Here is a 26038-nt window from a genome sequence, read left to right as displayed (position 1 = left end):
TTATATACATTGAAATTATTAATTATGATTGGAATTTAAATTTAAGGATTATTAATATTAATATTTTATTTTTTAATGCATGCACATATTATGTAATAATTAATCAAATGATATACTTGATTAATATATTATTCAATATGAAAATAAAGAGGCTATAATAATAATAATAATAATTGGACAGTTATGACCTGAAGGTCCACTGTTTTGTACGTCTACTGGAATTTCTTAATGGAACCCTCTACGCAAATAGATAGTAATTAGTAGTTGGGTATGTCTGTTAACTGTGGCAGCGTAGCTTCTAAAATTTAGAAACGTTAAAAGAAAGAAAAGATGAGTTAGAAAGTTATAAATCTAGAAAACAAGCTTAGCCACAGTTTATCTGTTAGTGCGTGATGGTTTAATAAAACAAATACTTATAAACTACTTAATTTAAATCAGTAAGGTGTAGATACAATACAGAACCACTCTTTGTCAAATAGACATTGCAATGGCATTAGCAGAGACAATTAATTAATATTAATTTATGCCATTACTTTATACCCACATATATCGTTCAAGGTTGAAGTACTTTGGTAGGCCTAAATTGAGCGGAAGTTAAATGTCACTCTAATATGTTCCCATCCTTGAGTTTATAAATTACTAATTCGTGTTCATGTTCCATATAAGTAATACCCATAGCAAAATCCGGTTGTTATATCTCCACATGATAATATTTAAATTATGCTATAAATTAATAAGTAATTACTATACTTTTATATACTCAAAACTGCTATTGCGTAATTGACTGAGTTGTATAGAATCAATTCTTTAAAAAAAAAACTAGGCATTAACCCAATCCATGGTACACAGCCACGGCCAGTACCGGAGCACTTGGCGTTGACATCGAACAACTGTCGATGGAGTGTGTTCAGAGCAGTTGTTCAAATTATTAACAAGCTCATAACAGAAATCAATGCTAGCAATCTCTATACAGTGGGGTTTGCGGTTGTCATAGCTATCTTAGTATCGGGGAACTTCTTGTGCTGAGGCTGTTTCAGCGCAGAGGAATCAGTCACCCATGTAATCAAGCCCTGCGATTCTGTAACTCACTTTTCGAACTCACACAGCGGTTTTCGCATCAACGGTCGCTCTCAAATCAGTCGTGAAGCAGTCATTTTATGATTTGGCATTCCGAAACGGTGGGAGCTTGTAGTTTAAATTGTTTATCAAAATGTGAGTTCGAAAAGTGAGTTACAGAATCGCAAGGCTGGAATGCGGGGCTGTGGCTTCCCAATGTTTAGAAATCTTTGGAGCAGTGAGGTCGCTCGGTATCACCTCGACGTCCTTCGGTCCACAACTTAGCGTCTTTGAAGACAATTTTTGCCGCGCACCACCACTATATGGAAGCAGCTGATTACTAAAGTATTTCCGAACCAATTCTACTTAGGGTCCTTGAAGAATAGAGCGTACCAATTATTAAAAGGCCGGCAACGCACTCGCGAGCCCTCTGGCATTGTGGGTGTCCATGGGCGGCGGTATCACTTAACATCAGGTGAGCCTCCTGCCCTTTTGCCCCTGTTATATATTTAAAAAAAAGGTTTATATCAATACCACAAAATTGAGAACAACTTTATTTAATTATATGTAATGCATATTAAAGTTATGCTTATATTTAATTTTTATTCGTTTATCTTATTATTTTCTGCTACATTATCTACATTTTAGAAAATCCGTGCCACTATTATTTTTTTACTCGGGTAGATAAATGTAATTTCTTGCTAAAAAGCCTCCTTTTAAAATCCCCACGTAAATATCTGTTAAATAATATATGCAATTTAGTATAATATAATATATAGATATACAACATTTTATATTTAAAAAACTTAAGAAAAAATAAGTTTTTTTCACTAAAAACTAAATGCATAATTGGTTATTTTCAAATAGCGTCAATATTGTATTTTACCGACGACATAATAAATTATTTTAAACATTATTATTGCGCGATTTAAAGTACATGATAGTTTCGTCAAAGTAAACACAATTTAGAAGATATAAACTAACGAATACTATAATTAAAACAGCTTTTTTAAAGTCGATATTCGTTCTAAACTTCATTCTGACTTTTGACCTCGGATAAACTCTTCTGGTTAGGTTCTTGGATTGATGAGCTTACTATGTTGGACAGTAACGCCTTCCACAACTGCGCGATTGGTAATTCGATGAGCAGGCACACCGGAATACTCACAATGTATGTGAGAACCGTACCCAATATAAGAAGAGATATCTGTAAAAATATAATACGTGAAATCCAAATGGCCTTTTCGAATTAAAAAATTGTTTTATTTCTATTCATATATTAATCCTATATGACTCAAAGCCTATAAAGAGAAATAGATATGTATATCTTAGTTACAAAGATTGGCAATTATTATGGCTTCTTTTAGTATAGATTGCGCTTTTGAACAAAGTATAACATACTAAAATTGTTGCTGGTATCATTAAAGTATATTAGAAGATAACTGTTCTTAGCCACATATAACATATATCTAACTTTAAAACGTTTAGTACTTCTTAATTATTTATTTGAAACAATTTTCCAGCTATGATCTCATTACTAACCTCAAAATAAATTTTGCTAAAAAGTTATCGTTTAAATTCATAATGCCATTATACTTGTGAAAAATTATGTGTGAAAAATTATGTGTGAAACTTACCATTCCAAATATGGATGTATGTCCGAGTTGAGTGTTATATGCGATGGCCAAACGTAAGATAGTGAAATGTAAAATGTAGGCGCAGTAGGTCAATCTTGCGAGGAAATGGAATCCTCGCCATGAGCATATAGTCAGAAATGGATCTGGAAAAAATATTATTTACCAATATAATATAATGTAGGTATTTATCAATCGACCAACAGACTTATGATTTGCGAATACGCAATGGAAAGATGGAAATGAGTATGAATGGAGATAAGAAAAGATGACGAAGAGTCCAGTCTGACTCTCTCTCCTTAATCGGCAGCTCATTTGTCAACGTCATGGTCAGCAACGAAGCACCTGGAGCGAACTACCTGTTTCCATCGGTTTCTGTCCAGCGCCTCTCTTATGACAGTGTACAGTTTTGAGGACGATGAGTCTTTCTCTTGATCCGTCATCTGCTTGGTGAATGGCCACGTGATCTTTAGCCCTCCGTGTTACCAACCACGATCTCTGCGCATTGCATGGCCGAAATAAGATACAATTCGCTGCAGGTAGACAGGCGAGTCCGTATTAGGTCACGTCACGTCACGTCAGGTCAGAATCGATGTATTGGTGCGCTTCACAGTCCAACGTATTGGATTTTGACATATTGGAGTCACAGTGCGTTCTAAGTCTCTGTTTATGAATCTCACTCCCTACGTTGGGCAAATACTCTAACGATTTTTAGACCTTATACTCAAATTATATTATCACTCATTGAATGGTTCTTTTCTTAAATCGAATAAACAAATTAATACCTACACTAAAATCGATAGGATAGATAGATACCATCACAAATATAAAACAGAGATTTATATAGAAATAACGAAATAAATAAATGTAGAATAACTTTAAGTACTCACTTTTGCATTTACTAATAATCCCCAAGAGGAATATAGAGAACAGTAACGAGAAAATAGTTCGGTCGAAAGCAGCGTAGACCACGGAAGCCCACAATGGCGGAGTCCTGTCACCCAGGAATGGGATGCCGATGAAAATCACCACGTTCACCAGGTTCAACGAAAGCTGACTGAAGATATTAAACCACTAAAACCAAATAATCGTTTGTACGAATGACTGTAAGGCACTTTTTCTGAGAATAGTTTCATTACGAGTTATTCTGTTTTTCACCTTGTCTTATAAATCTTTAAAAAAATCCGTTTAGTTAATATAATAGACCATACCTCTATACACACATATATCAAAATTAACACATATATAAAAATTTTATCAAAAAAATTCTTATATCTAATATATAAAGTTCTCGTGTCGCGGTGTTTGTAGTTAAACTCCTCCGAAACGGCTTGATCGATTCCCATGAAATTTTATGTGCATATTGGGTATGTCTGAGAATCGGACACCATATATTTTTCATCCCCCTAAATGTTAAGGGTAGTCCTACCCAAAATTTTTTTTTTTAATTTTAAAATAAAAAAATTTATGATACAGCATTAAAAGATAGATACAACCCCTAATTTTCAACCCTCTAAGATCAACCCCTATTTTTTATTATATATGATATATATGGCAAAACGACGTTTGCCGGATCAGCTAGTTATATATAAAACGACTCTTCGCCGGAGAGCGACGTATTTGTAAAGCGTCTATTAATAGGAAGTACTTAATCGTTTAAAAAGATAAACATAAGAATCAAATATACAGTATTTAATATTTTCTTAACCTACGTAGTAATAATAAAAATAATTAAAAATTAATAAAAAGAAAATTAAACCAGATTTTTAAAAGTTTGCCACTATTAATTAAAAATACCTTATTTTCATTGAGTTTTACACCGTTTTGCTGATTATTATAATGAATGAACCCCACCGCGATGCCACATGCGTATCCCGCTAAGTTCATCCACATTGGCAGATATATAAGTTCTTGTATCTTGGAATCCTTATATATTGTGCGAAGTACTCTGAGGAATATTTTATATAGGAAAGGAAAATTCTTTCATTGACGCATGAAACTAAAAAATAATTACATTAACTTGAGATTAATTGTTAGGGGGTATTATCCCCCAATTATTAATCTCAAGTTTTAAACGGTTAAAATAAATATGTCACCGATATATTTGTTTATATATTTTGTTCACTTATATTAACAGTACCCGGACTGTTGATAAACCGAATTCTGTCCAAAGTCGGTTACAACAAATCTAAAAATAATATATAAATAAACTAAACTATTTATAATTATCTGTGTAGATATCATTTGTAATATATAACTTTACTTTTAAACTACTAAAAAGGTAGGCTAAGTAAAAAAAATATATTAATGCGAAACAATGTTCGCGGGGGCAGCCATCATAACATAAAACTAGATCTTAATAGCTATGTAGGTTGTATGTATTTATAGTGTTCATACGTAGAGTGAAACGCAGTATAAATAAAACACTGTAAGGATATGAAATAAATAAAATGATCTTGAAATGTATTTCCATACAAAAAAAAGGGTGCGTGTACGCGCGTAAGAAGTTATACTTCTTTGGCATTATTATAAATAGTTTTTGATTGCATGCAAATAATTATTTACAATTAAATAATCAAAGACTGGAAAAGGAGTCATTATAGTCAATAAAGTTCAGTTTACATTTGAACGACTACGAATCGACGATTAAGACGACTCAGTGGTCTAGTGGTTAGTACCCCTGACTGCGAATCCATGGGTCCCGGGTTCGATCCCCGGCTAAGACGAACATCGATGTGATGAGCATTTGGTGTTGTGCTTAGGTCTTGGGTGTTTAAATATGTATTTATATGTCTAATCTATCTATAATATGTATGTATATCCGTTGCCTAGTACCCATAACACAAGCTTCACCAGCTTAGCATGGGACTCGGTCAATTGGTGTGAATTGTTTTTACAAAAAAAAAAAAAGAAATATTAAATAAATAATTATTTATTATTATTCTCTTACATTAAGTGTAACATAAATTCTATTATTATTCGAATGTTGTTTTTATATTATGTTCAATGCCGTAGCATCTTCCGTGGGCAACTTCATTATGTTAATTTTGTGTCACGGTGCGCGCGCATCGTAAAATTTCACTCTCATCAATTTTTCATAACGCGCCTAAAGAAGTATTACTTCAAAAATCAAAAATATTTCCTTATTATTAGGTTAGCAACTGCAAACCATGATAGAAGAGCTAGCTGCTAAACAACCAAGGCTGGTCAATCGCTCTAGGCCACTGCTGCTTCACGACAACACTGCACAACAGACTGCTACCGAATAAGAGGAGCTTCAATTGGAGTGTCTAAAACATCCACCGTACTTCCCAGACTAAGCTCCAACAAATTACCATATTTTTCGAAATTTGGATAACCGCTTGCAAGGTAAAAAATTCAACTCTGATGGGGCAGTCAAAATCGCCTTCAAATATTTAATTGATTCCCATCCGAATGGTTTTCAATAAACTACCTAATAGATAGCAAAAGTGCATATACAGCAATGGTACATACTTTGATTAATTAAATATATTCTATTTAAAAAAATCTACTTTTGGTTCCTCCCATAAAAAACGTCAATTTCATATGTAAGTTCTTAATATATGTTAGTTATGCTCACTCAGGACTTTGTGCGGCAATTATAGGGAGAAGATTATAGTAGTAAACGTCGAAAGCAGTCCAGGCCGCAGAAACCACCAATATCGTTGTCAATACCGGAAATACGAGTCGGCGGAATCGAAGGAGGACGAACATGAGCAGAATTCCAAAGACATGCAGCTGAAAGTCCGTTGCGATGTACCTGAATAAAAAATAAAATAATTCCGTAAGAATTTGTTTGTTTTTTTTTACAATTACAATTATGAAATATTTTTTTAAACTGTTTACAGCGTACGTATACAGAATTTTCAAAAATATTCTTTTTATATGAAACTTCTTTAATTTTTGAAGTTATACTTCTTTAGGCGTTATGAAAAATTGATGAGAGTGAAATTTTACGATGTGTGCGCACCGTTACACAAAATTAACAGAATGAAGTTGCCCATGGAAGATGCTACGGCATTGGACATAATTTAAAAACAACATTCGAATAATAATAGAATGTCCACTTAATGTAAGAGAATAATAACACATATTTATTTATTTAATTTTTCAAATGTAAACTGAACTTTATTGACTATAATGACTCCTTTTCCAGTCTTTGATTATCTAATTGTAATAAATTATTTGCATGCAATCAAAAACTATTTTTAATAATGCCAAAGAAGTTTAACTTCTTACGCGCGTACATAAGTACACGCACCCTTTTATTTTTAATATTTCTATGTCAGTGTCTTTCGTGGCCTTTCAACGATCTATTTTATCTTTTTTATAGAACAGAAGGCAAATGGGCAGGAGGCTCACCTGATTTTAAGTGATACCGCCGCCCATGGACACTCTCAATGACAAAGCGCTCGTGAGTGCATTTCTAGCATTTAAAATCCATCAAGATCTAGAGGTATAGATAAACAATTTAGAGTACTCTACTTACCAGGTTTGTGCACTACAGAACTTTCCAAGGGGCAAATAATTTTGTATATGGATCAAATGGTACGGCCAACGCTCCAAGCAATCTTGGGATTCCCGGTCAACGACCCAGGTCCAATGCGGCCCCGATCCCATGAGAGGGTACCAAGCAATTGAGAACCATATCACAAACATCGATGTTGGTGTCAACCTGAGAAAATTACAACACAAATATTTCGTCAGAAAATAATGATAAACGTAGAAAATCAGTATGTATGTTTAGATTGAATGTAAAAAAAAAGAATAAAAGAAACTTTAATAATAAAGTATAAGTATGTATAAACATTAAAGGATGTTTACTTAAAACAGAAAGTGCACTAGCATGATTCCCTGTGTGGGCCGCTAGTCTCTTCCATTGGACATATTAACTCTACTTGATATGATTCTACGTAACATACAATTTATAATTAAACTACTGTTGCTAATATCTATAAGAATGCATTCCGTTTCAGCATAGGATAGGTTGAAAAACTGTTGTTTAAGAATGTATGAAGTTTTGGATCGTTTGTGAAAGTTTTGTCTTTAAAGTGGTTAAAGATGAAATGGCCTCTTCTGGAAAAAAGCGTTGGGCAAAGAAAGTGCGTGTTTGGGTAGCTTATATATAGGTTTACATTGTGTATGGATCCAGGAACAAATGGAAAACAGATTGATAAAAAATTGGAGATTTGTGATAGTCTATTTAATAGAGCTTTATTAATGAATCCATACAAATATAGGTTGGTTTACATTTCTTAATGTATTAGTTGAGTTAGTAAAAGTTGAAAAAATTAAGTTAGTTTTTTTAGCGGTCTAGTATTGTATGACCCCGTTTGGGGCAAAAGCCTCCTCAATATTTCTCTTTCTTTTTTTTCTCAATGCATTTTTCAGATTTTGATGATCTTAAATTGAAAGTGCATTTAAATTATTGTGACGTGGAGGGCCTTTTTATTTTTATTAATGTCCTGTTCTTTGTTTTTCATATGGTGGTAGCTTTCCCAGGGACCAGTCGCATTGGGGATAGTCTATTACAGGCATCACGACTGCATTTAACATAGATAAAACCGCGTAGGTTAATTAGTATTTAATTAAGTATTAGGTACCTCATCCACCTATGTGCAATAGCTAACATGCAGGTCCCGATTGATAACTCCCGTTTCTCTGTAAATATGAGTAGCGAATACGCCGTGATAAAGCCAGTCATCGTGAAAAATGCTTGTATCCACAGCGGTGAGTTAAATACTATCTTCCAACCAATATTATCGTACATCTGGAAGCATAAAAATTTCATCAATAATATATGTGACAAAGATATTGCTACAAAAGTTATCTGATGAATATAGAAAATTAAATCGTTAAACCTTATTAAAGGATACACAATTTAAATAACCTCGGGCTCTGGTTTAATTTTCTTGAAAAACAAGATGGCCGATGTTTTAGAAGCTATATTAGTTTATTTTGTACAGTAGAACCTCGTTAAGTCGAACCTCGATAAGTCAAAAACCTCCAAATCTCGAAAAAATGTTTTGTTCCCTTCCCTTAAAACACCAAAACCTCCATTACTTGAAATATTGACCCTCTGTTAATCGAAATAATCACCGAGTCCCTCCAAGCCATTTTGGTACATATTTTCACTCTATAACTCGAAAAATTAAATTTGACCTCTGTATCTCGAACATAGGAACGTTTTATTTTACAACCTTTACAACTTGATCATTTGGAATTTATTATCTCTATTGTTCGAACAAAAATAAGTTACCGACTTTAAGAACTTTCCGACAATGTGAGTACACTATTGTTTCTTAGAAAACATTTTAGGAGTATACAATAATACATTTATGACTCATGGAAACATGTGTTTGCTTGCTCTCAAAATTTATAAGAATAAACCTCAAACTCTTTATGTCGAATCAAAATCCGCCTAAGTCGAAATCCTCCATAAGTTGAAAACTCTACAACTCGAATTTTTTGGCGTCTCCCTTGATGTTCGACTTATAGAGGTTCTACTGTAATTGATTTCATTTATTTGAAAAATTAAACAATGATATGGTAGCTAATAATCATACAGTTTATAAAATGTTGTATGTGTGTGTGAATGGTGTGTATTAGTTTTTATGTCTTGTTATAGGAAAAAGGCATAAGTTTAAATTATAATTACAATAAATTGAGAGTTAATTAGTTAATTAGAAAGAGTTAATTAAATAACATGTTAAGTATTTTAAGAGTAAGGGGGAAAAGTGTTAACGGGCCAAAAAATGTTATATAAACCAAACCAAAGGGGTGGGCTCACCAAGTGATACTCGCCTATGGACACACATATTTTTTACGTGGCATCCCCAGTATGCCTATTCCACAAACAACTTGCTGATGAGGTAATCTTCGACATAATTACATTATCAAACAGTTATTAGAATGGGGCTATCCCATTTTACTCTTCTTCGATGGTTCAGGTCCTAATTCGACGTTGAATGTGGGAATGGGGAATGGTGTGATAGTGAGGGTGTGTATGTGAGCTGTGCTCATGATGCAGGTGATTTAGCGCTATAGATATTCTTAATACTCCTTTGAAGCATATTCGGTGATAGCTTAAACAAGTCAAGGCATAAATAGTGGGCTGTATATGTCGAGGCTGCGCGATACAAAATTGTTTTTTTTATCTATTTTACACCAGAACAATGAGATCACTTCAATTATTAAGAGAGCAACGGGCTGCTTTATCTATTTTAAGCAATCTTTTGCTGCCGACCTTTAGATGTTTGTTACTATTTTTGATAGACCTGTTATTTGTTTATAATATAAATTAATCTTACCTCTTCCACATATTCAGGATTGTCCGTGTAAGTGTAAACAAAACACAGTAGAACATGTGCAAATATAACACCCTCGATTGCGATAACTCTGAAATAAGTAAAGAATTCTAAAATTTCTCGGTTCTATCATATTTTTGGTCTTGCAGGCACGCTACACGTTACTAGTAGATACAGAATACTTTTTAATCTATATATATAAAAATGAAACCCGTTTTCCGTTGTCACGACATAACATGAAAACGGCTAGACCGATTTGTCTGATTTTTTTTTAATAATATACCTTTAAGTACGAGGATGGTTCTTACGGAGAAAAATAAAAAAAATTGAGTGAAAAAGTCTAAAAACAACACTTTTCTATATTCCCATACAAAATATTCGTAATAATACTTAAAAGTCAATTTGAACTTTAATACATAAAGTTCAAGTGTTAGTGGAGGGGTTCCGGGAAGGTAAATTTTTATTTTTTGACATAATATATTTGTTGTTTTATCAATTTTCTTTTTTTTATCTTGCTAGCTAGACCGGTGAAGTGTCCCGAATAGCAGAATAAGTATTTTATTAGTAATCGACTGTTAGGCGGTACAATGTTCGCCAGGCCAGCTAGTTGAATATAAATTGGAGAGAAGATAATGGAGACCTCGGCAGAAGAAAAGCCCGCTCGGCCGCCCACCGAATAGACTGACGACATCGTCAAAGAAGTTGGCTTCCAGTGAATGCGTCCAGAAAGGACAAAAAGAAGATGCTGATGATGATGAAATTAACACGAATCTTACATAATTACATTCACTGAATAAAATCTATTTAATTATCACTATTAATATATTTTAAACGCCATTACGCATGTCTTAAATAATGCATTTGATAACTAAACGAATGTGATTCTGGTGAAGGTGTATTGTATGAATCACTAACTTTATCCCATCCAAGCTGTTTAAATCTTTCATACGCTCGTCATTTTTTGCCTTAGATCTGTCACCAAACAAGATCTTCCAATTGTTCATTAATGAAAATGCCATCAAATATTTATTACCTGAAAAAATAATTACAGTCCTTATAGATAGATTGCTACGCTTTTCAGTTTCCACGCCCTTTGAGTATAAAAAGTTTATTTTTAAATCTGAGCGTCTCATACAGAGAATCATAATCGAGGGCTCTAAATAATTACTAAAGCTTAGATTTCCTAGAAAAGTGGTGCTGTTAACTAACGGCCGTCATTTTACGGTTGTTTAGCTTAGGTTTCGTAGAAAAGCGGTGCCGTTAACAAACGGCCGTCATTTTACGGTTGTTAATAACAGCCGTCTTTACTTTTTAACATAATGCAAAAAACCTGATGAAAAACCTGAAAAAACCTGAAACCTGAAGGCTGATTTCGACACAAAAGAGGCTTAGACTTAGAAGTTGTAGCATTACTATTGTGAACAATATATAAAAATATATCGTATTAATCTTGGTTTCAAGCGCACACAAAATCATGTATATATGAGTTTTTAATTTGAATCCGAAGTTGAAGAACCAAATACACCACCTCTCTAGCCCTTATTATTATTATTTTTTTTAATCAGAATATTTAGTTTAGTTTAACTATAAAGTTAATATAAGTTAAACTAATTCAGTTTTATGAATAGGTATATATTAATAAATGAAAATTTGCACTACACTTGAAACATACCAATTTTAAGCTTAAATTCCACTACAGTAGCAGCTATTGTAAGTATTAAAATCAAGGCCATGACGACACCCAGTGCAATCGCAGCTCCTGAAGCTCGCTTGGGACCCGGCGTAGAGCATCTTTGCGGCGAAAGCACTTCAGCCTGAAATGGTACAAGCTCAATATACTTAAGGAATTATTCAATACTAAAACTTTATGTAGTTGCATTATACACGCTAATCCCCTCTAGATATAACGCAAATGAAAGGATAAAATAACAAAAAACTGGACAATTATGGCCGAAATCAACTATACAATATGCGAGACTATTTAAAGTTAGTAAGGCTATGTTCACATGTAAAGCGCGTTAATGCGCGTCAACGCGCGATCAAATTTGAAGAGCGTTCAGATGATGAGCGCTAACGCGCGTTGCCAGAGTACTCGTCAGTCTAGTTCGGTAGAACGTAGAAAATGGACGTGGAAGAGGCTATTATTTTGTGGTTATATTATAAAGAAAAATATAGAAAAGAAAACGTACACATTGGGTTCATCTAATTTTGAAAAAAAAAATACAAATTATATTATATTTCTTATACAAATTTGCTATATTCCATATTGCTGGCCTTTTTTCTACTTCATCGATTAGTAAGTCGATGTCCATATCATCAATTTCACTCATTTTAAATGCGAGAACAAAATATAATTACGAAAATTAACAAAATTACATGCGATTGCGATGAAAGCGCGCGCTCATCTGAACAGCAAACGGACATTACATTAATATCAAAGCGCGCGTCAACGCGCGATCACCTGCGTCTAGAGACTTTTTCTCTGAGCGCCGCGTTGACGTGCGTTAACGCGCGTTGACGCGCGCTCATGTGAACAGTTGTATGAAAATACCACAATGTCTAGCCGCGCGATTTGAAAACGCGCGTCAAGTTTTTGCCATCTGAACATAGCCTAATTCTCTTTAATAAAATCCCAGAGGCTCTTTTATCTCTGCCTTTTAATAAATTAAAGAAATCTGAGGCCCAGACCTAAAAACGTTGTAGCGCCACTGATTTATTTTGTATTACATAGTTAATAATGTGTATTTAAAATCAAACCTGAAGCTCATATTTTTGAACTTCGTTATTGATGCAGGCCTGGGCTGCCTCCAGCTCATCGGTAGTGTTCACCCCACATCGCGTTATGCAGAGACCTCTGTGAATTTGGGTCCTGTTGAAGTGTTTCAAAGTTTGGGAAGAATACTCCTAGAAAAAAAGATTGAGAACCTTTCTTAAGAAATGTCAATTACAATGATTGTATCGTTAATAATATACTCCAGTCAAATTACGAAATAAATAAACATGAGCGAACACAGTTTGGGGATTTGGAGGATCGAGAGGGGGGTGTATTCTGAGCATAAATTCCAATTTGAGGGGTTGTACTGAGGTCAGCTCAAGGTCATTTCGATGGAAACGCGTTTAATTCGATATCTCGAGAATGGTTAGTGTTAGGCGAAAAATTGTGGAGACCTTTTCTTACCCAAACAAAATTTACTAACTTTTTTATTTGAAACTTTTTTTTATAACATTAATATTTTTCAACTTATTACTCCCGCAAGGCAAAAATTTTACTTTTCTTTCCATTTTTCGTCGTTTTCTCCCCAACCATTCAATTTTATTAAATTTTACCGATCATCAAAGTGTAGATCTTTTAATTATGAACAATTTTGTTCTTAAACTTTTTTCCGTAATGCCAACCTTCGGAGTTATAGGTTACGTTACCGAGCGAAATCCGCGCCACTGTCGCAATATAAAAAGGTCAATCTATTAAACAATTTAAAAATTAGGTATTTAATTTGGGTTAATTTGGGTAAGAAGTAAATTAACAATTAAAACTGTTTCACACATTTATTGATAGAAAAATAGGTTTTTTTTTCACCGTAATCACTTCTCCTTCACTTAACGTTTTGCTGCATATAAAACAATCGTCGTCCATTTTTACTTCTGGCAGCTGTAAAACATTTAAAAACAAACAATATACGATTTTTGATCCTCACTGCGTAGAAGCCAAGAGTACACTGATCGACTGAACGGTTATGCTTACTTTCACTTCCCTTTACCCCCTTAGGCTAAAAATAGATTCCATAGGACGAGGGTTACCCCAGGTATAAAAGTCGAGGACAGATGTTCCTTACTCGCAAAACCAACGATCAAGAGATCAAGGGGCCAAGTTGAGATTACTCCTTGGCCCCAAACCACCGGATTTGACACCCCGGACAAGACTCCATCGGCTGCGCGCAGCGAGTTGAGGCCGCGTCTCCTCGCGCGCTGCAGCCCCTACCAAGAACAATGAGGTCCGACCCCGTACCGCCCTGTATTAGAAGGGCGCGAACCACCACACCTAAACGGCCAAAACACACCCCTCTAGAGGGAGTGTGTAACAAAAACCACGACGAGTTCCTTACTCGCACTAATACACGCAACAGTGTGTCTGTGGATACACGTTGCGACAATGGCGCGGATTTCGCTCGGTAAAGTAATATATAACTATGAAGGTATTGGCATTACACTTCGATGATCGGTAAAATTTAATAATATTGAATGGTTGGGGAGAAAACGACGAAAATTAGAAAAAAAAGTAAAATTTTTGCCTTGCATTAATATTATAAAAAAAAGTTTTAAAAAAAAAATTAGTATATTTTGTTTGGGAAAGAAAAGGTCTCTACATTTTTTCGCCTAACACTTCTCTGTCTTACTTCTGACATGTGTACTATGTACGCACGCAATTTTTTTTTTTGTATGAAAGACGTGTGTTCAGGACAACGTCTGTAGGATCTGCTAGTATTTTATAAATCGTTTTATAATGTGCAATAATAAATTATTAAATATTAGGGTGTAAGTTACACTTATCTAAGAAAACGTGAATTATGTTGTACTAAGAATAAATGATATTAAGATTCCTCAATATAAGTTTTATTTAAAAAATCTCAAATGTATTCTTGTATAATTATAAGTGCTTATTTATTTTAAATTACTATGTACTACGAAACCTACGTTTTAGTTCTCTCAATATTCGTTTACACTTCTTAGAATCGTGCGTTATATACATTAAAAGTACCAGCGATGGGTTTCCCCATGACCGTAACTGAGTATAGAATATAAATACATGTACAAATTTAAGTGAGGTAAATAAAAAAAGTAAAAATAACTTTAATTATAACAACACGTAGCCTGCCTTAAAGAGCCATTAACAATGCTACAATCAAGCTAATTGTGGTCATTGCATGAACATAGTATCATACTATATATTTATACTACTAGTATGAATAAGATATTAGTAAAATACGACTTTATACTAACCTTTAGAACATCAAGAAGTGATGAAGGCTTGTTTGAATACAGCGCGGCGTCAACAATGCAATATTTGTCCGTGGGCTTCTGACAGAACGCCCAATCATCTAAGCGGTATAGTGGTGGAAACCATTCCAATAGCGTTGCTGACAAATAACATACTTTTTAGAAAAATGGTCAAAAGCCTGTGCTGTAATTCTTTTGGGACATTTTTTGCCATACTTAAAAAGTATAATCGTTTTTGGCGTGGAATGTGGATAAATAGATTGAAGGTAAAGAATTTATTACAGTATTAAAATTTATTGATGACTGAATATCAAGAATTATAATGTACTAAATGAAACGTAAATAAGTCAATTTTGGGAACGGACATTGGTTAGAAAAGGTAAATATGTATGAAACTTTTTAAGTTCGTCAACGTCAAAATAAAGAGCTATTGGTAAAGGTATTAGGTAGGCTTTTTACTCAGCCATAACATTACGCTGACCGCGAATACTGTAGAACATAAATACGTATTCAACGCTTCGAGCCAAACCTAAACCAAACAAGGACCCAGCTTCAAGTCCAACTTTTATAGAAAGTCTTAAAAGGGGTAAAAGCGCGCCTGGTTTATTTGTAGTTAGATTAGTATTTTAAGCCTACGAACTTATTATTAGTTTTTGCATAATGCTTGTAATCGTGTAAATTAATAGTGTAAGTGGTTTCTGGAAATGTTTAATGTTTAATTAAACAATAATAAATGTTCGAAAATATAACAAGAACACTGTTTTACTTTTTTTAATTAAATGTTGATAAAAGGGCCTGGGACTAGTGCTAGACAGGCTACCTCTAATTAATTTGCGATATTTGTTTTAAAATAAGTGTTGTTTGATGGGGAGGATTTGATATTTTAAAAGAGTACCGAGAGTTTTTTTACGCCGTTTTTCTCTCGGCCTACACCCTCTGTCTTCTTTGCCGATGAGTAGGGATGCCTACAAACTCAAATTTAATGACGTGGAATAAGTGATACATGTATCTTATATTCCATAATAAACATATTTTATTTTATTTTAGGTGTCTATTTAGAAGACAGTGGCCCGTAATTGTCACTATCAAAACAACTAGGTTAGTATTGCTCAAAAGAAGAAGAAGAAGAAATTTTATAAAAAAGATTACGAGTCTTTTTAATACACGTACATTCCCTCACTTTCACACAATCACACAGCACAGCCGAATAAGGTATAACGTATTTAATCATTTTATTGATCTTTTCCTTTCGTTACTGTTTGGTATCTTTTTGTACATATTATGTATTCCATCTTTGACTATATCTTTAGTATAATTGTTTCTTGGATATAAATTATGTTAGCTGTAGGAAGACGAAATAAATGAACAAACTTCTAATATGTTGTGTTTACTTTTAAACCCAATTTAAACTGTTCGCGGAAATTAAACAATTCCTTTACTTGCATGGTACAAAACGTCTTTCAGTTATTAAATTCGCACGATAAGAATCGTTCATAAACATAATTTGCACGATTAAGTCATTACACGATATTATGTTAATTAAGTGAGACATTAAATATTTCAAATACGATATATATAATGTAATATTACAGTTTTTAATAAAAGCACTGGCCTATTTTCATTTACATTTACAATTCGATAGAAATAGATTCAAGAGAACTTCAGTCAAAACAATGCAACAACATTTATTGCGATTTATAAATAAGGACCTAACTTTTTATACGCAGCAAAACCTTTTCGAATCTAAAATAAAACACAGATAATAGCGAACTATTAGTCATTTGATATTTATGTAAGAAACGTAAGAATTTGGCTCAGTTGATTAAGTTATTTCGTTGCAATTATAAATTAGAACCATGAGTTCACACTGAGCAGGAACTCACATGTAAGCAAAGCCTGAATGAATATATATCTCTATCAGTTTAAAATTACATCAATATAGCAATAGTTAGACACGCAGAACTATAACTAGATAAAAATTATTTCATTATTACATTATGCACCGTTTTACTAAGTAACTAATCATTGATACACTTCGTTTTAGTACAATTAATTCTCCCTTTACCGACAAAAATTAATATAGAAACTTTTTACATATGTAAATTAAAAATATTTACCATTCAGTTCCATATTACTCCCGATACCTCCTCCGACACTCACAAATAAGAGAAAATAGAACAACATTTCGTTTAATACGAGTTAGCCCTGTCCAGCGAATTCTACATACTATTAATATATTAATGTATTGTGTTCATATAAAAATAAATGTAATTGTATGTTATAGTCATACTACAAAGCTGTCAAATTTCTACTTGTCAAGTTAAATCTTGAAGCATGTAAGGAGAGTAGTTAATTATTTAAACTTCGTTACATTAAAAGAAAGCAAATCCTTGATTGTTATTTTATTTTTTGCACATTGGAAAATTCTTGACGCAAATTTATTATTGTTATAATAAGTTTTACAATAATTGAATAACTTTTATGTAAATTTAATCATTTATTGATTATATTCATGGTTTTTGTGTACAAGAGATCAGGAAATCTCAATAAAAACAATGTCAAAACGCCAACGCCAACTTCATATGTAAGGACCTAATGAATGAATAATATATAATATATTAAAGTAAAGTATTTTTAGAGTAACCAAGACGTCAGTTACAGTCTAATCTAGTCAGGCAATGAATAATCTACATAGATTATTGCCTGTAACATAATGTACATATTCTGTTAACTATGTATATGCAATTGATATTCAATAAAAAAAAATCCTACTATAATCCTTCAGTAATCTAGAAAATTTAATAACTATTTACTAGTTATGTAACTTAACAGTATTTAAGTTACATAATATTTTAGATAATAAGTTGAAGCGCAAATCAAATGTTAGCAATCATCGCACATTTGAAGCCAAAATGAGCCCTTTAGATTTCCCAATAGGTTGACACTAAGCTTCAGTGTTTTATTTATTAGAACATCCGTCCAACAACCGCCACTGAACTTAGCTCTAGGCAATTATTAAATTAATTTCCTAGTAAATTGTTTACTAAAAATTATTTGAATAACTAAAAAAATTTGACTTTTATTCGTCCTCAGTAATGAGCTGGATCTCTTTATTATATTCCGTTAATATGTTAAAATAGAGATACTATTCATTGACTGTAATAATTTATTGGTTAGCATAATCGACGTCGCATAAAGTGTCTTGGTTCGTCTTATGTTTCTCTTCATTTCCTGAAGACGTAAAATCGCAATCGGCTAAGGTAGGATGTTCACTATTTCATGGCTAGTTTTAATAGAGACCGCTGTGTATCCTTCCGACATACGTTCAGTTGCGCTACACCTTTAAATTTACGTATCTGTTTCACTGTAAAGAAAATTGCGCCCAACTCGTGATCTGCGGGAATGCCCTGGCGCAAATAACGCAAGGCGCCGCTTAATCACATCATACACTCGTACATTGCTACGGTACAGATACCGGCAAACATCTTGAACATTAAACAAGGCAATGGGGGAAAGTTTGCGCAGCGCGGGACACAAATGTCAAGTGATTTACCAATCAAGCGATCGACACGTCACTCTCCCGCTGCCGCGCGCCACCGCCCAGTGATACCTAAAAATCGCTTCTGCGCAGGCAAGGACATTTGTTCAAGATGTTTGCCGGTATCTGTACTCAACCGCATGATGAGCATGTAGTGCGCATATATTCATAAGACCCGTTTAGCAGCGCAAAACGTGCGTGTAAAAAGACCACCTGCACTGAACTCTACCTAATTATACATTCAGGAGAATTATTTTTGTTATTTCCACACGACCTTCTACGAATTAGGGATGTGAAAAAATAATCGATTATTAAAAAAATCTATTAAAATCGATTTTTTGAGATTAGGTTAATTTCGATTTTGATTATTCTTAAACGTTAATTTGTGTTTATAATTTCTATTATTTTTAATTAATAAAACCATGAAAAATTAAATATTTAAGGTGTTTATTTTGAAATGAATTCATAAATTAGGAAAAAATCGATTAATTAAAAAAATCGATTATTTTTTTAAGAGAAATCGATTATTAATTAATTGATTTTTCATGCTAACAAAACTCGATTTTTTTATGTAGTCCCTACGAATGCAGTACTTCTACTGTATCCCGTTTTAATGTTTCTATACTTAATAAGCTCCGCTGTTATACCCTGAAACCTGCTTACAAAGAATCTCAAACGCCCTGGAGTTTTTGGATTCATTTATACCTATTTGAAATAATACACCAAATTAATTTCGATGAATCTTTGTGTTAACTGACGCGAACCCTTGAATGGCGTAGTTAATAAAAAACAAGATTGTATAATCGATAACTTTTATTTTCGTGAATCTTTCAACATCAGTTTTATATTTACACAATTTATATATCTTATAATTTATAATTGAAAAACTCATCTAGCAGTAATTTATTGTTGTTCTAACTTAAAATAATATACAAAATATACACTCGTATCGCTATATAACGCTTTATCCGTCGATAAATAGATTCTATAAATGAAAGTACGGATGTCTTTGGACTTAAGCAAAACTAAGAAATTATTAATCCCGACGTTTAAGGAACTTGGATAATGGACGGATTATTTTATTGAGGAATGGAATTAATTATGTGATAAAATCATTACAGGTACAGACTATTAGACAATGGACTGTTTAGTTATTACCTCGATTGATAATTTAATAGCTAATTTTTATTTTCTGAGAAACAAAGATTTTTATTTACACAAATACAGTATTTACAATTTTCTTAACCTAAATATATTTTTTTAATTTGTTTTGATTTTCATTTTATTTATTTTTAATTATTTTTATTATTACTTTATAGGTTAAGAAAATTGTAAATACTGTATTTGTGTAAATAAAAATCTTTGTTTCTCAGAAAAAAAACAAGGAAAATTACGTATAACATGACCAAGTTATAATTTATTACTTCCATTGCAAAATTATTTATCTACAATTTTATATGATATAATTGTTTAAATTCTTTCTGAAATTCTTAAACAAATATCATATTTAGATTTTAAATTACCTTTAGGGTTACAGCGATGTCGCAGTCCATTTGTGTGCCAAAATTGCTTTAGAAATATCAATACAGATTTCGCTATCCAATTATAAAATGAAACTTCAGTACCAAAATTCAGCGATGTTTTTCTATAAGAATAATCATAAAATAAAATGTTATACAACAATACGAGTGTACGACGTCCATTAATCGTTACAGTTGGAAAATGTGAAAATTCGATTTTGAAAGTGGCACTCAATAAGCAATGGTTTCAATACATTTGATTCGTCCATTTCATGGATAACTAGCAATTTTACTTACAACTATATTTATATACAAAACTATGGAGCCCACTGTAACACTTTCTTTACTATTACGTCAAAGCTAGAAGCTAGAAACTTTTGTCAAGGGCTTGAGAACTTACAATTTTAATGTCATTTTGTTATCGAACATTTATTATGAGATTGGTGGGGTATTAAAAACATCATAATTCACCTTTCCAATCATGATACCCCAAGCAGCCCTGCGATTCTGTAACTCACTTTTCGAACTCGCACAACGGTTTTCGAATCGGCGGTCGCTCTGAAATCAGTCGTGAAGCAGTCATTTTATGATTTGGCATTCTAATAAACAATAAACTACAAGCTTCCACCTTTTCAGAATGCCAAATCATAAAATGACTGCTTCACGACTGATTTGAGAGCGACCGCCGAAGCGAAAACCGGTGTGTGAGTTCGAAAAGTGAGTTACAGAATCGCAGGGCAGGCGCTTGATTGGAACCCGCAAGGAAAGCGGAAGCGTGGCCGTCTCAAGCAAAAATGGCGTCGTACAGTTGCAAATGAGGCAAAGTGAGCCGGAATGTCTTGGAGCGACGCCCTCTGCCCCAACTAGAGGACATTAAATCATATTTCACCTTATTACTCGGAGTTTCATAGAAGGAAGCCAAAATCAAAATACGACAAAAACAGACCCCGCCACACGTACGTCATTTAAAATTCTACTCATGTAAGATCTACCCTTTCTCTCATATCGTCGCTGTAGAATGATAACCTCTTATGTCCAAACATTACAGGAAACGAAAAAAATGTTTCATTTCGTCAATGTTTTTGTATTTTTGGCCATAGTTTTGGATTGTAAAAAGGACTTATTTATGTTATTAATACTTGCTTACTTCATGATTATACCAGTTAAATGACATAAGAGTCTAAGAATTTTTTTTTTTGACATACGAGGTTATCATTCTACATTGACTATTAATACATAACGTCGATAACAAAAATATATTAATAATTTGATGGGCACTAAACACAGTCCCTTACAACATAAATGTTCGACGGATTTGTAACGATACGATTCGTAACACGTGAATGTCAATGACGGGACGGTCCCAGCTGAAAGCCTAGCCACACGACAGCCCCAACTCGCCATCGCAGTATAAAACTGCGTCACGTGACTTAGCCGCAGTGACTAAGTCACGTGACCATACAGATTAAATTGGCGATAATGAAAAACGAAAAAATCTATCTGTCGTATGAAATTCCTTCCCTCTACCGTCCCATCACAAATCATCTTCACTCCTGGGTGACTGTCACACTATTTAAGTCTAGATATATACCAGGTATATGCTAAGGCGGTCTAGAATTAGAAGTTTTTCACGATTTAGGCACTGTTATTACACTTATATTGCAAATCTATTCAACAATTCAGGGAATTTAATTGACGATAATTTTGACTAAAAACTGTTGATCAGCGAAGTCTTATTTAACTTCGATAAGCAAATTTGAACCGTATACTCGCAAGTTAAAGTTCATATTCCTAGCGACTATAGTGCGTCAAATACGTACATATCGTTTCGCGGACTTCTTTCGCATATGGCCTATCATTATTTTTATTAATTGATATTGCTGATAATCAAGAATCACGCCACTGGAATATAAGAAAGAACTATACAAACGTGAAAAGGGGCAAAGTTATTCTTTACGAGAAATTTAGGGTCGGTTCACATATAACAGATTCGACGCGTAAGGGAGCGTTCAAGTATTACGTCACGCAATTTTTGGAGATTATTGACCCCCCCCCCCCCCCCCCCCCCCCCCTCCATGTAACGCGCCGTATCGTTTTTCTGTACCCAAGTATACTAAAACGTTTCGTGGCCACCTAGTGACTCTTTATACCATTATGTGGTGTAAAGTACTGGAAAGTCGAAAATAATATTAACAATAACGGCTTAATTCAATCCCCGCCCCGCATCGTAACGTTTTACAAAAGGACCCCCCCCCCCCCCCCCGAGAATTCGTTACGTAATACTTGAACGCTCCCTAAGGCCAGAACAGACAAATGTATAGAAAACCGTCGACCGTTTACACTCAACCGTTAGTGCGGTTGGATCCTGCGTTACATGTGAACCAACCCTTACGTGGTAACAAGAAACCTGAACGAGTGGGCTTGCGATTTCTTTAACACAAAGTAGAAAGACTATTCTAGGTCTCTCTATATTTTGCTTCTGCAGAAAGGCCACTTAAATATAATTAAAAGGCTACAGCAAACAAAGCTACTTTGAGTAGCTCCTACATATTTGACATTCGTATATAAGGGTGTCAAACGGTTATAATACATAATTTAAAAATAATTTACTCTAACAGTACCACGTACGTACCAAAAATATAATATGAACTTTATGATTTTCTTAGTTTAACTTAAAGTTATGCAGATTAAGTTTAAGCCGAAATTGACTAGAAAATTTGGACGAGTGAGCAGGAATCGAACCTTGTAACACCACTGCGCATACGTCGAAATTTTTCTTTACAATGGACCCACGAAGCACCAGTAAAATATGCCGCAAACAATTAAAATGAGCAATACTTAACACACGGTACATTACCACTAATGTATCGCGTATACGGCGTAACTTAAGTTTAAAATACCTAGTCTGCATGTAATTAAAATGCTTAAGTTTAATGTGAATGTATTTAAGGAAAATATAATAACACTACAGAGGTGTGAACAAACTAAGACCACCGAAAAGTATATCTATCTCTTTCGGTGTGCTCATGTGAGAGCAGGACGACAATTGTTTCAATTTTAGAATCAGATAAAAAAAACAAGTTTGTTTACAATTGTATTTTGCAATAAGGCATAAATTGATAAATCAATGAATATTCTTGTCGCAACATACATTTGCAAATATTTAAAACTTATGCACGAGAACGTACTGCCGTCCTTTTCATTTTAGTACCATAAGACCAGGATGGAGAGATTTATGGCTTAAACGAAGTTTCTAAACAAATTGCGTCGCGAGCGAGTTCCTGACACTACTATTATTGCACCAATAATTAGGATTTTTTATTATTGGTTTAAAATATACATTATATAAGTTTATAGGTTTTTTTTTTATGGCAAAAATCTAATAAACGATTTTTTTTACTTGTATCCAAACATACGAAAAATAAATAGGTACATATTTTCAAAAGCATCAGACCTTCGCTCACGAACTTATAAATATTGCAAATCGACTTTTAGAAAGAGACTAGCGCTATCTCTGTCTCGCACAAAATTTTGCAGTAGTATTTTATTTAAAAGCGTATATAATTATTTAAAAAATTAGTTTGAATAATTAATTCTCCAAACTTTCTGTCATAACTAAGCCACTTTGAAAGACCAATGTGCAATATTTATCGTATTCCTATCTACATAAGGCGTATAATGCAATATCACCGAATATACGAAATTTAAAAGAGCGATCAGTCGACACCCGCAAACCCTTGGGAGCCTTCAATAGCTTTGATCAGCTTCTCCCGTAACTGCTGGTAGGTCTCATATGGCGGCAGATCGATCCTATTAAAACTGAAAAAAAAAATCTATTTAAAAACACAAGAAAACACTGTAGAAGATGTGTATACTGAATAACGTGTATACTGAATAACGTGTATACTGAATATAAAGGTGTATACTGAATATAAAGGTGTATACTGAATAACGTGTATATTGAATAACGTGTATACTGAATAACGTGTATACAGAATAACGTGTATACTGAATAACGTGTATACTGAATAACGTGTATACTGAATAACGTGTATATTGAATAACGTGTATACTGAATAACGTGTATACAGAATAACGTGTATACTGAATAACGTGTATACTGAATAACGTGTATACTGAATAACGTGTATACTGAATAACGTGTATACTGAATATAAAGGTGTATACTGAATATAAAGGTGTATACTGAATAACGTGTATATTGAATAACGTGTATACTGAATAACGTGTATATTGAATAACGTGTATACTGAATAACGTGTATACAGAATAACGTGTATACTGAATAACGTGTATACTGAATAACGTGTATACTGAATAACGTGTATACTGAATAACGTGTATACTGAATATAAAGGTGTATACTGAATATAAAGGTGTATACTGAATAACGTGTATATTGAATAACGTGTATACTGAATAACGTGTATACAGAATAACGTGTATACTGAATAACGTGTATACTGAATAACGTGTATACTGAATATAAAGGTGTATACTGAATATAAAGGTGTATACTGAATAACATGTATACTGAATAACGTGTATACTGAATAACGTGTATACTGAATAACGTGTATACTGAATAACGTGTATACTGAATAACGTGTATACTGAATAACGTGTATACTGAATAACGTGTATACTGAATAACGTGTATACTGAATAACGTGTATACTGAATTATGTTTAGGAAAAACACCGTTTGTATGGCAATTAAGGTTTACAATAATTTACCAAAAGAATTATAAGATCTTCCGACTTCCGTCTTTAAAAATCGACTTGGTGTGTGTGTTTGTGTTTGTGTGTGTATGTATTTCACTTACCACGTATGTGCTCGGGGATAATTCTCGGGCGAGCCCCATTTCTCAATAGTAAATAATTGCGGGCCATTGGAGCCATACAACTCTTTGAATCCGTTCATTGGCACACGAGACGTGCCCGTAACGAATTGGAGGAGGCGCGAGCGCATCTCATTCGAGAATGATAGAACCACCTGCAATATTTAGTATATTTAGAATAATCATTTTAGGTCATTTTAATTTAATGCCGCGTTTAAGCTATAACTTTAAAAAATATCGTATGTGTTGGAATTTGATGATCTTTGCTTTCTGTGTTAATAATTAAAGTAAGGTCTTATTTTAAATTGCAAACGGATGGGTTCCAACTTAGCAAATAGTGCAGTTTTATTGAACTCGATTCAGTAGTTTTTGAGATATAGGTCTACATCCACGCATTTCTGGAGAAATGTTTTTTTCAAATTTAAAAAAAAATAAAAATAATAATAAAAATAAAAATCTACTAGTTCAAGTATTACGTAACGAATTCTGGGGGGGGGGTCTTTTTGTAAAACGTTACGATACGGGGCCGGGATTAAATTACGCGTTATTGTTAATATTATTTTCGACTTCCCAGTATTTTACACCACATAATGGTAACTTTTAGATATAAAGAGTCACAAGGTGGTCACGAAACATTTTACTATACTTGGGTACCGAAAAACGTTACGGCGCGTTACATGGGGGGGGGGGTCAATAATAATCCAAAAATTGCGTGACGTAATACTCGAACGCTCCCTAAACCTTTTTGAAAAATTTAAAGAAAATAACAAAAAACTTACCCTCCAAAACCACTGCACGACCAGATGGTTCGCATGATAATCTCCCTTATACAGGGTGTTAGCACGCCAATCCCTGACATCTATGCGCTGTATACCACAGAGTAACAACTCAAGCTCGTGTTCATCGAAGATCTTGAGCAAAGCTGGTGGCACCAGAGCGCCAAAGCCTTCGAGGAACGCGTTCATTTGCTCCTGAACACGACGCACGAAACGCCATTCGATCACAGATCTATACACAAAAATCCGTTAATTTCACCATATTTTTTTTATATAAATATACGAAAGGCAAACGGGCAGGATGCTCATCTGATGTGAGTGTCCGCCCAT

The 26038-nt window shown here is 33.7% G+C and overlaps 2 protein-coding genes and 1 long non-coding RNA gene across 7 annotated transcripts in view; all 3 read right to left on the bottom strand.

The window, feature by feature from the left end:
• Positions 1-1977: 1977 nt before the first annotated feature.
• Positions 1978-11046, bottom strand: LOC125057561 (nose resistant to fluoxetine protein 6-like). Its single transcript, XM_047661329.1, has 9 exons — positions 10934-11046; positions 10022-10109; positions 8315-8481; positions 7201-7386; positions 6292-6471; positions 4488-4638; positions 3581-3764; positions 2694-2836; positions 1978-2263 (listed from the first exon to the last, which is right to left on the bottom strand). Exons 1-9 carry the CDS (start codon positions 11035-11037, stop codon positions 2084-2086), a joined length of 1383 nt encoding a protein of 460 aa, XP_047517285.1. The 5' UTR covers positions 11038-11046; the 3' UTR covers positions 1978-2083.
• A 647-nt stretch (positions 11047-11693) lies between these two features.
• Positions 11694-17252, bottom strand: LOC125057562. Its single transcript, XR_007118217.1, has 4 exons — positions 17131-17252; positions 15017-15153; positions 12776-12922; positions 11694-11832 (listed from the first exon to the last, which is right to left on the bottom strand). It is a non-coding gene; the product is annotated as an uncharacterized LOC125057562 (long non-coding RNA).
• Positions 17253-23000: 5748 nt separating this feature from the next.
• LOC125057071 (E3 ubiquitin-protein ligase Nedd-4) overlaps positions 23001-26038 on the bottom strand; it is a 29233-nt gene continuing 26195 nt past the window's right edge. For all 5 annotated transcript variants that reach the window (XM_047660529.1, XM_047660533.1, XM_047660531.1 and 2 more), the window contains 3 exons: positions 25712-25940; positions 24918-25087; positions 23001-23890 (listed from right to left, as the gene is read on the bottom strand). In XM_047660529.1, the coding sequence (XP_047516485.1) occupies positions 23788-23890; positions 24918-25087; positions 25712-25940 (502 nt within the window). In that variant the 3' untranslated portion in view covers positions 23001-23787. The remainder of the gene's footprint in view (positions 23891-24917; positions 25088-25711; positions 25941-26038) is intronic.

The sequence above is a fragment of the Pieris napi genome, chromosome 16 (genome assembly GCF_905475465.1).
Source record: "Pieris napi chromosome 16, ilPieNapi1.2, whole genome shotgun sequence".
Classification (NCBI taxonomy): Eukaryota; Metazoa; Arthropoda; class Insecta; order Lepidoptera; family Pieridae; genus Pieris; species Pieris napi.
The sequence above is the reverse complement of the archived record's forward strand: the minus strand, read 5'-3'. Positions and strand labels throughout refer to the sequence as shown.